Source organism: Stegodyphus dumicola, chromosome 7 (genome assembly GCF_044657685.1).
Source record: "Stegodyphus dumicola isolate Sdum_Otavi_A_Nest chromosome 7, ASM4465768v1".
Lineage (NCBI taxonomy): Eukaryota > Metazoa > Arthropoda > Arachnida > Araneae > Eresidae > Stegodyphus > Stegodyphus dumicola.
Genome location: NC_140774.1, coordinates 198,746,705 through 198,758,859, shown reverse-complemented (window position 1 = coordinate 198,758,859; position 12,155 = coordinate 198,746,705). Strand labels below are relative to the sequence as shown.

The 12,155-nt window shown below is 34.8% G+C and overlaps 1 protein-coding gene across 2 annotated transcripts in view; it reads right to left on the bottom strand.

Annotated features, from left to right (window-relative positions):
* The window catches only part of LOC118191734 (long-chain-fatty-acid--CoA ligase 1-like), a 150,906-nt gene that overhangs the window by 59,221 nt on the left and 79,530 nt on the right, over positions 1–12,155 (bottom strand). For both annotated transcript variants that reach the window (XM_085821215.1, XM_085821216.1), the window contains exon 14: positions 6,313–6,385. In XM_085821215.1, the coding sequence (XP_085677341.1) occupies positions 6,313–6,385 (73 nt within the window). The remainder of the gene's footprint in view (positions 1–6,312; positions 6,386–12,155) is intronic.

Genomic DNA, 12,155 nt, shown 5'->3' with positions numbered 1-12,155 from the left:
AATTAAGGCAAGCTTTAAACAATTGAATAAAAATACGATTGTGATATAAGACTTAAGCAAAAATACAAAAAAGCGGTAAATGGAAAATTAGCCCAATTCGAATCTCATTATTGACTCTTCAGGGGAAATACATAATGATTTTCGAATACAGCTAATTCCATATCGCGTTTCGTCAAAGCAGACAATTGAAACTGTACACGAAACTTTTTGAATATTAACTGAAAAATAACTTAGACAAAACCTTTAGTCTCAATTCTCTGTTTCAATATATGTATATATAAATCTGAATGTAAAAATTATCAAGAAGTTGCATGAAAAGTTTCTAAAGATAGGAAGTATGTAACACACAACTTACATTACTAATGTTACACCTGCATTATTATTGTATTAGTCAATTTATATAATTTCTGTAACCTTAAAACTGTTTCAATTAATGCCGCTGATCGCCGGGCCACTCCCGTGGCTTGGTGCAGCAGATTGCAGATGATTTCATCAGTTGAGCATAACAGCTTGAATAGTCCGCAGCTAGGTGCAGCTACTCTCCTCATGGTAAATAAATAAATAAAGATACTAAGTGTCGAAGAACGTATATAAATACTATATTTATAATATATATATCCACTCTGTTACTCGGCACAGTGATCTCAGTTTCTTTACTCTTATGTGTTTGTAAATGTTGTTCTTATCTTCCGGTTAAAGTTTTTATGCCTTTCGTAATTCTGGAAGCAATATTTGTACAATTATCAACAATTTAAAAGCTGTTTACGTGCGGTTAAGTTTTAAATAACATGGCGGACATATTTGTTTACATTTAAAACAGCAGAATTGTAGATTTGTTGCCAATCTAGAGAGACTAAGCTTTGCAACAACAAAAATAACGCGTTCATTTATTATTGCGAATTAAATCATGCTTAATCCTTTCTGGAATTTTTTCGAGGAAATAAGTGTTTAAGATTTACTTCGTAATTTTTAATACAGATATTTTGAGTTTTTATGTATTTTTGCCTTGTGAGAACTGAATTAATTGAATGAGAAATACTAAATCGTCTGTGAAAAACTGTATCTTTTCTGTTTTGTTTGCATAATTTCTTTCATACATCGTTCTAGCTTTATTATAGTATTTGAATAGAACATGTGGCAACGATCAGATAATTCTTCAAATGATATAAATTTTGTGCATTCAGAGTGTCGTTATAGTAAACAAATATAGCGAATTTTAAAGAGTGCATTTATTCTATTGTGGTTTATGCGCTGTCGACGAAGTAGATTTTATTCAATCCAATCAATTTAAATGAAATTCAAGAAAAAAATGCATATAATTTAATATTCCGTACAAGGAAGTCATGTGGTGTACACATCAGAATTTTTAATTTAGAGTATTCCACACATAAATATAAAATAATAAAACAAAAGGAAATTCAAACTAAACAAGTGCCATAAAATTATAAATATCATTCGATATTATAGAAAAAATGTCAGTTTTTAAATATAACCGACACCGCATAAATTCTATCAAATATGACTCTAAATGGTGACGTTAGCCCACTAGCGGCCGAGCGGTAAATTCGCTGAACACTGGTAGTTCGTAATTCAGAAGTCAAACAACAAAAATCAGCGTTAATTTACAAAACTTTCACAGGACTAGTTTCGATGGTTTTACCGAACCATCATCATCAGCTGCAAAACCGCAAAATGCGGTTTGCAGCTGGACATGATGGTCCAGCTGCAAACCGCATTTTGCGGTTTTGCAGCTGATGATGATGGTTCGGTAAAACCATCGAAACTAGTCCTGTGAAAGTTTTGTAAATTAACGCTGATTTTTGTTGTTTGACTTCTGAATTAGTATTTATTCGGCGTGTTATTGTGTCTTAACTGGTAGTTCGGCCCGAGGTTCGAATCCCGCGAACGGGCTGGCTGCATGGGCGTTTTCGTGGTTTCCCCCATGTGTAACGTGTATACGAGCCATTTTCCCTTAGAAAGTCGTCCACGAAGGCATCCCTCCCTTTAGGTAGATAGCCCTCGAGGTTTTGTCATAATCACACACTAAATGGTGGCGAGCAGTGCCCCGCTGTAATTTTATTTCTTCGTTTAGCACTGCTCCATAATCGCTCCGCAGTTTGGATACGGCATCCGGTTTCGGGGTCTATAAAATTATAACTGTGATTCACAGTGGAAATTTCAGAATTTCTTAATTCCCCTTTTTATAGCCTTTCTAGCAGTTTGAAAATATTACGCTGCCATCCGCAATGTTTCCTAGATGGCAGTCATCAATGTTGTAGCACAACGATCGGGAAACACAGACCAAAAAACATTATTTGCTTTCCAGCACAAACACTCTCCCGAATACCATTGTTCCGGAAGAACATATCCAATGTTGTCTTTTCTTTTTGTGAAAAGACTTCCGTTCTTACGATTTTGTTGTTTCCGCCGATTTTATTTCTTTTAGGAGACTAGAGATTATTTCTACATAACTCACTCAAGTAGTTATTCGAACTATTCGAATCCACTATCATATTATGGCTGATTTTTAAATGAAGTTAGCAAAATTCAATCGACGTCAATTCCTGACATCAGAGGTAAATAAAACAAACAGCACTGAGAAAAGAAAGACGCAAGTGTTCAAACCATATTTTGGTTCTCAATGCTTTTTACTTCCTTGTACGAGGTACAAAGGAAGTATCGTAATCGCGAAAAGATTCACGCATCATATTTCAACGCAAATATCAATTTCACAGTTACCGAATGCAATTTAACGATGTTTTTTGCGTGACATCTGTACGTAAGGACAGGATAAAGGACTCTTTTCCCCCCAAAAAAATTGTAAAACTAATTTAAAATGAATTCTGAAAAGAATTTTTCGTGGCGTCTGTGCGTACGTATGTACGTATCTCGCATAACTCAAAAACGAGTAGCCTCAGAACGTTGAAATTTTGTATATAGGACTGCTATAACATGTAGATGTGCACCTCGTATTTTGGTTGCAATCGGCCGCACCAAAAGTATATAAATATATGTCTATATATATCCACTCTTTTTCCCGGCTCGGTGATCTCAGTTTCTATGTTCTTATATGTTTGTAAATTGTACATTTTTTGCTTTAAAAATGATGGTATTATGTTGTTTTTATCTTCCGGTTAAGGTTTTTATGCCTTTAGTAAATCTGTAGGCAATATTTTTAGAATTATCAACAATTCAAAAATTGTTTAAGTGCCACTAAGCCTAATAATTTTTTCCATGGCAGCCATTGCTTGTTTACATTTGAAACAGCAGAATAGTAGATTTGTTGCCAATCTAGAGAAAGTAAGCTTCGCAATAACAAAGATAACGCCTTCTTTTATTAAGCGAACTAAAAATCATGCTTAATCCATTCTGGAATTTATTCGAGGAAATAAGTGTTTAAGATTTACTTCATAATTTTCAATCCAGACATCAGACAACTTTTAAAGTATTTTTGCCTTATCGCGAAGTGAGAACTGAATTAATTGAATGAGAAATACTGAATCGTTTGTGAAAAACTTTCTTTTTTTGTTGTTCTTTGCTTAATTTCTTTCACACAACGTTTTAGATTTATTATAGAATTTGAGTAGAACATGTGGCAATGATTCGATAATTAAGATAATATAAACTTTGTGCATTCTGAGTTAAAAAATGAATGAAATATAACGCTGTTAAGTGAACCTAGGACCAGAGTATCGCTATGGTGAACAAATATAGTGAATTTTAAGTAGTGCATTTATTCTATTGTGGTTTATGCGCTATCGACGAAGTAGATTTAATTCAATCCAATAAGTTTAAATGAAATGCAAGAAAAAATTGGGTATAATTTAATATTCCGTACAAGGAAGTCATGTGGTGCACACATCAGATTTTTTTTTTTTTTTTTTTACAGCAAGAACGCACGTAACGACGCCATATAGGAGTTTTGTTTGAGTCAAAAGGTAACTTCATCGGATGATTTTGAGAAAACAAGTCAATTGCTATGAATTATCCTTTGTCCTGAAGGAATTTTTATGGTAGCCTCTTCGTCATTATGTAATTTCAAAATTGCATCGTACTAAAAAAAAATAGCGAAATATGGAAAAAAACAAAATACCGTATGATGATATTTCAAACGAAAACTGGAAATCTCGAGCCATGATATTTGGCATGTTGTAGCATTTTTTTCTTCTAATTTTTTCTTCATTTTTAACTGACGCCGCTTTAACGGAATAGTACTAACGTATAAGCGATGAAAATGCACAACCATCACGAATCAGCTGTTTTTCCACTGTATATATATATATATATATATATATATAATGAGCGTAACTCTGTTCTAGAATAATCTGAACTTACAAAACATGAAACAAGTCTACTTCCTTCTCGACGCTTGGGTCTTTTTTTCGGCTTGTTCTTGTGAAATAATAACTACGAGGGAGGTATTTCCCAAGAGCATTCAAGGAAAATTGTCAATGAAAAGTCAAAAGGCGTATGATTGATTCCAGTCCATGAATTCTAGGAATCTATTCAGTAATTGTATTGGCTCTAACAGCACTGCTTTGTGGCCTGCGGATATTACTTCCAAAAATGAACATGCAGAACCGAAACGTGATACTAGATACATATTCAACACGACTTCAAACTTGATATCTCTAATGGCATAATTTTTCGGTAGTGATAGTCACAGAACTGCTTTTACCTGTACAGAGTCTAATTGTTTAATGGATTTAATTCGTATGGGTTGTTCGAAGAGCGATAATTCATAAACTAATACACATTTTCCAAGTCGATTAATGAAATCGATAGTACCATAATCATTTCTCTGCATTAAAAGAGCTAAATATTTTTTCTCTAAATCCCCTGAGATATATATTCTAAAATAACACGAAAAACTTCATAGAATAGTTATGATTCTGTTTAATTAATATTCGCTTCCTTCATAGAAAACACTGTACTCCTGATGCAATCATGAGGTTATATTGTAGAAACATTAGGTTAATTGGAAGCAGGAAAGATGAAAAATGAGCAACCGCCTTCACCGGGAATCGAACCGCGGACATCTGGAATACGCTCCCCGCGTGCAGACCACACCACGAAGGCATCTTAAGGGAGGCGGGAAAAATACCATACAATATAACAAACTTTTCTTTTATTATATTTAATTTTCCTGCTCTCGCAATGCATGATATATGTCAAGTTTTCAGTTAACTTCTAAGGTATTTCTCCCTTCTCCTTAACATGCCTTCGTGGTGTAATGGTCAGCACGCTCGACGCGTATTCGAGAGATCCGTGGTTCGAATCCCGCCGAAGGCACTGCTCATTTTCCCTCTCCCCTGCTTTCAAAAAGTACCTAATGTGTCTACAGTGGCGCCCGAATTAAAAAAAAAGGTGGTGGATGATGATTTTCCACCACCCGGGTTTGGCGACTAACCCAGTCGTCCTTTAAAAGGGGAAGTATATAAGTTATTTTCCCCCACATTATTAGCGTGCCTTCGTGCGGTAGTGGTCAGTATGCTCGGCGCGTATTCGAGAGGTCCGTAGTTCGAGTTCCGGCGAGGGCATTGCTGATTTTTCTTATCTTGGAAATAACCTATTGTCTCTACAAACTCATTAAAAAAAACCCAAAGAAATAGAATACATTTAAGAAAACAACATATAAACTGAAAGCGGCATTTTTGACTTTTTCGTTCTCTGGATATATTAATTTATTTTTCATCAAGAGATTCGAAACTTTGTATTAGCCTCTAAAATTAAACATGCTAACTTCAATGAAAGGTTATCTGTCATTAAAACTATCTTTATCCTTCTGCTACACTTTTTCTGTCCTAACTTTAATGTGTGTGTGATTACGGCAAAGCCTCAAGGGCTATCTGCCTAAGAGGAGGGATGCCTTCGTGGAGGACTTTATAAGGGAATCTGGCTCGTATACACGTTACACATGGGGAAAACCACGAAAACTCCCATGCAGCCAGCCCGTTCGCAGGATTTGAACCTCGGACTGAGCTAGCAGTGTAAAGCGACTTTACCGCTCGGCCGCTGGTGGGCCCTAACTTTAATGACAAAGACTCTGTCTTCCTTCATCACTCGAAATGTATCTCTTCACTTAAATTCTAATGTTCTGTGCTTAAGAAGCTATTTTGAATAGCTTCAAACTCCTTCTCCCACTCTGCACCGTCATAATCGAGAGAAAAATATCACAGTTAAAAATGCTAGGGGTGAAAATTATTTTGTTTGTTTGTGAAGATTATCATCAATCAGTACAAGTATTTCTAGTTGCCTGAAAATGAGTTAGCATTAGTAACTGTATAGGTAAGTTAAAATGCTGAGGCTTACCTACACTGTAATCTCCAACTAAAGTCATAGTGCAAGGAGCAACGCATTCTGTTTGACCATATCCTTCGAGAATCTGAAAATAAACCAAAGCTTTATCTTCTTATACGCATATATAAGTCATTTTTAGTTTTATCATTTATTTACAAGCTCTGACGTAACTAAAATTCTAAAAATAATCAAATTTGTTTTGTTTGCTTCTGGAAAAAAGTACATTATATCAAGGAATTTTGCTATTACATACATACGGAATGACGATTTCAGAAGAAGCACAGTTAGGATTGTCGAAACAAGAAAATTTGCATGCATATTAAAACTAATTTCTCGAATAAAATTATCAACTTAAAATTGTTTTTATACTAGTTTCCGTTAAGGAAGAAAATATTCAAATAAAAACGGTGACATTAAATTCGATGAATCGTAACCAGCCAAGCGATACCTTTGATATTATTGTAAATAAATGAAAATATTTGTTTTTTTTTATTTCAGCGTATTTTGTTTTCTGTTCACTTTTAGAATGTTACGAATTATTAGTCCAAAGGGACAATTTCCCCAGAAGAACTATTAATTTTGTTTTGGCATTTTGCGTTGATTCACTACATTTTGCGTCGTTTCACTATTCAAATTGTTGCCATCAAATATTATCGCTGTGTATTATATTTAAAGAAATTAAATTATGAAGAATCTGCATAAATGTATATATGTTTCTCGCATTGGCATAAAACAACGGTACCTAGAGCCATCCAATTTTGAATAACGTAATCCTCTTGCGAATATGGACATATGGAAGTCCAAATTTGAAATTTGGAAATTTGTTTTACTATTGATTTCATATTTTGTAAAGCTTTAACGAATTTTTAATTAATAAACTCAATTTCAAAGCGAGCAATGGCAACGTTGTACAGAAAAACATTTTTATCTCCAGCGCGCGAGACAGTGTATCGGAAATTCTAAAGATAGGCTCATTTTAAAATTATTTTGTGATATTGCTGTTGAACTGAATTTTATGGTTTAAGTGAGTAAGTGAGAAGAACATGATATTTAATAAATAAAGGTAACACACAAACGCCCCTTTGGACGCAATTTGAAATCTGAAACCTTTCAGATTTTAAGACACAATAACACGCCGAATAAATACTAATTCAGAAGTCAAACAACAAAAATCAGCGTTATAGTTACAAAATTTTCACAGGACTAGTTTCGATGGTTTTACCGAACCACCATCTTCAGCTGCAAAACCGCAAATGAACAAGATAGGAAATAATGATTAGATAAGATAAGAAATTATGTTTTAGTTCTGGTTTCTACAACAGATGGCGCCACTTACTTATTCTTGGCCAGGCTTTCTTATCTTATCTAATCATTATTTCCTATCTTGTTCATTTGCGGTTTTGCAGCTGAAGATGGTGGTTCGGTAAAACCATCGAAACTAGTCCTGTGAAAATTTTGTAAATATAACGCTGATTTTTGTTGTTTGACTTCTGAATTAGTACTTTCAGATTTTGTTTTAATATGTATATATTTTTTTCTTCCTTTCTCTTTGTTTGTATGACAATTTTAGAATGTATTTTTGTAAAATAGAATTTGTGGCCTCGTGTTTTATTTGCAAGTGTTTATTGCATATATTTTGCAATTTTGAATCTATTAACGTTTAAGTTGGGGAAGAAATTCATTTAAAAACCGAGATACTACAAGCAGAAAACCTTACGGCAAAATTTCGCAACATATTTTTTGGCAACTTAGTGACTTTTTGGAAGCTTTAGGAAAATATGTTTTTGAAACGTAAGAGCAGTTCCCCCCACCCCCGGAACTTACAGAAGACTGGGAAAACGCTCTCTATACGGCTGCTTTTGAGCAGTGAAAAATAGTTCAGTTCAGTTCAGAATCAGTTGAATAATTAGTTCAGAAATCTACGGTTGGTTCTTTAGAGTTTATTCTACGAGTGATACCGGTAATCTGCGTTGTTGCTCTGGGTTAAGGTTAACAATAATTTACCATGTTTCTATTTTCTCTCAGAACTGTTTAAAGCAGTTACTTTACTGTGAGTTATTATTTGTTTTAATAAAGCGTAAATTTCTTTCTGCTTATTTGGTAGAGGTATTAAAGAGATCTATACGAGTCGTAGCACGCAATAATATATTATTAAAACTTTTAGCGAAACAGATCAACATAGTTCTGAATAATTTTAAGCAATGTTATTTATAAACACCAGTGTTGTAAAAGCATTTTGTTGTGCCTCTCACATACATCGAGAATAAGTCTGGCAACAACTGTAGTAAAAAATTGTGCATCGCTTGAATGGCAACAGCGGATGAGATTCCATACTTTTTGTTTTTAAATGCAGTCAGTTCTTCTTGTGATACTATTGCGTATTATTTATAAATATCAGTATCGTATTTCTAATGCCTAAGCATAAAAAGAAGCGAAAAAATGATAATATTATTTGTACTGACGACAAATGTAAACATTTAAGATAAATAAGTTTTCTTAGCATCATAATACAATTTTCAAATATTTTGAAATTATTAAATTTAAAGCGTATTAACATTTAAAAATTTAAACGAGTGGTCCTAAAAATTTTCATTATGACTGCTAGAATAACAGAAGAAAATATTTGGTCGTTTTTAAACCAATTTTGTTTTTAATTTAATTTAAAAAAAATGGAATCTCAGAAGGGAAAATTCTATTTAGTTTTACATCAGAGCAGTAGTATTCTATTAAATAATATATAAAAGAGTTCTTGTTTTGTTTTGTTTTGTTTTCAGTTCATTCAGTTTCATTCTCTAATTCCTGCGAAACACAAAATCCGTATTATTATCTACAGTTTATTTTCGCCCAATTTAATTTTTTGAGTTAAACTGCTATTTGCGAATCTGCGTGAGTTATTTTTTCTTTTGAATAAAATTTTAGTTTAATTTTGTAAATTTTAGTTTGTATTCTCACGACAAAAAATAATTCGCATTTCAAGCTCAAGATTAAATAAAATTGTTGCATTCCTTTAAGCAAAACTTTATTTTCTTTAACATTCCTTTTTGCCATTTTTTCATGGCTTGACGTTTTGTTTGATTCTTGTTAAAGTGCAATCGATTTAAACGACGCAGTACTTAATTATAATTCTTTCATGCAACGTTTCCCCACCAAGGGAAAAAAAAAAGTTAATTTGCCACTATGTTCTTATGATAAGATTTCTTTTTTTTAAAAAAATAGATAAACATACATCTTTGAAATCAAGTTACTCAAGCACATATTGCGTTTATTCTTTCAAAGATGTTTTGAAATACTTTAAAAAGGAAGAAAAGCTCACTGCGATGTGTATAAAAAAGCAGCTTAATAAAAGTCAGCCAAAATTATTAAGGCTGCTTAAAAATTAGCATTTATTAAGAGAAAAAGATAAATATTTTAGTAGCATAGAAGCGCTTCTTAAAGTTGAACTAAGTAAACTTAAAAGACACCTAAGAAATCTAATACCTGCGATCATGGAAGATTTCTAATCCCTTATCTATAAGTTCATCCTTTAGAATTATATTCTTGTTAAACTTTTAAAGCGTCTTTGTGGTTTCTAAGGAGGAAATTTATTAAAAAAGTTCTATGATGTATTTTCATATAATGATAAATATTTACTCTTCAGTATGCATGATACGTGAAGTAAGAAGGAAAGTAAATTTAAAATTCAAAATTCTTTAATGAGAAAGTAGTATTCCATACATGTGTTTCCTTGCTCTTTATAAATAAAATTAATTTCCACTTAAGACACAGAACCGAGATATTTAGATGGGCTGTTATTGACTGGCCGTGGCTATTAGATTGGCAGTGGCTGAGCGGTAAAGTCGCTGAACATTAGTAGTTCGGTGTAATATTCGAATCTCGAGAACGGGCTGTCTACATGGGCCCCCACCCCGGGGAATGAATCAGGCGAATGCCTGGGAAGTACTGGTTAGGATCTGTACCTAGGCAGTCTTAACCACGGGAGTATATAATTTGACTTCACAGGACTAGAGCCCGAGTATTGTACTCAGGTTGGTTCAGGCTTGGCAGGAACTGTACTGTCGTGTCTGTTCCTTCGGCTGTGGTGGAGCTTGTAGCGTTGCGCGCCTCCAACTTGCACGCAACCAAGAGGTGACTGTTGAAACTGGATAAAAGACAGTTAAGGGTTTAAGTCCCTTTTTATTCAACGTAATAAATTACAAGTGCGTGCTCTTGACGCTCACAAACTACGCCAACTCGGCGGTCAAATAAAAATAATAACCTGAAAAGAAACTAAAGACAAGACTCTAACTACGAGGCTCTCTAAAAGTAACTAACCTCACCGCGTTTTACAATACCGCTGCTAATTCAGCAAACTTGAAGCTCACGTTGAACGATTAACAATACTTCCAGGCAAGCACACAGGCCGAAACGCGGGGTTCTTCAATTTCTGGCTAACTACCTCCGCGCTCGTGAAGTAAGAACAGCACACCTCGAACTCGTTTCCTTTCTATTTAACTCAGAATACTTCCGCTGATAATTTGAATCCTTGCGCGTTCTACTAAAATTTATATACTCTGGCATTGGCAGTTCCAGGGAAAAGTAAGGCTTGACAGGAAAGGTAGTTTAAACTTAAAATAAATGTTAGTTAAAATAAATATAAACCCTACAAGCTATATAGTGCATTTGTCGACTGAGTTCCCGGGGGTTTGACCCCATTCAGTTCTTGTGGCGGGGACTGACAAAGCGGACAGAGCACCTTTCTACAGTGTGGTTTTGCCGATGGAGTGGTGCCCGGAGGCAAGGTGACAGAGTATCAACTAGCAACGTTTTAGTTCTGCCCAATGATTAGTAAAAGCCGGACGGGGACTGCGGGGGTTGCGACTGCGCGGGCGAGGTCCCGCGCAGTCGCAACCCCCGCAAGGGCGTTGGATTTTCAACTCTGAATGGGTCCCGTATAATGAGGACCTGGGACGGAGGTCCCTCGCCTGGTGTGTCTGTCTACATGGGTGTTTTTGTGGATGGTTTTTTCCCATGAGCCAGTTTCCCTTAAAAAGTTTCCTCCATCCTTCCCCTTAGATAGCAGTCATCAAATAAACTAAAAACCGATATCATTCAGATTAAATAAGAAGAAGCTCGAAAAACACACATGCTTTTGTACGCATTCGCATCTTTCAACTTAGTATCAGAAGATTAATATAAAATAACTTAACATTCCGTAAGTTGATAATAATCAAACTAGAAAAAATAATAACGTATTTTTTTTTTTTTTATTATTTCTTTTTTGGAATAAGAACAGAATGCAAAAAAATATCAGGTTTTAACGGAAATTTCCTGCCACCGCAAATATCGTCGGGGCAAACATTTCGCGTTGGCGTATTTCATCAAAACGATTTTTGGCATTTGAAAGAAAGAGACTTGCTTTAGAACACTGTGTTGTGAAATTTGTAAAAAAAAAAATATCGTTATCATTAAGTACAAGGTGTCTGAAATCGAACTATCACGCTACCAGATTATAATCATCATTTACTTCCAATTCTGTTGCGAAAGGTCAGCTACAATATGCCACCAAATCGTGTGTATAGCTTTAGGTACTGATGTTTTATCATATAACACTGCGAAGGTTTGGTACCGAAAGTTCAGAAACAAGGACTATGACATTCAAGAAGCAGAGCGCTCTGGCCCGGCCTATTGATGTTGATGATGGCCGAGTGGGAGAACTTTTGGAAGATCAGTATGCAACTAGTCGAGAGCTTGCTAAGGAGTTAGACGTTTGCGCCATGTTCATTAGTCGCGCTGTGCATCTTATAAACTTAAAGTACAAGTTCAGTCGCTGGGTGCCGCATGAGCTGACAAGTACGGACGTATTGGGACCTGCACCA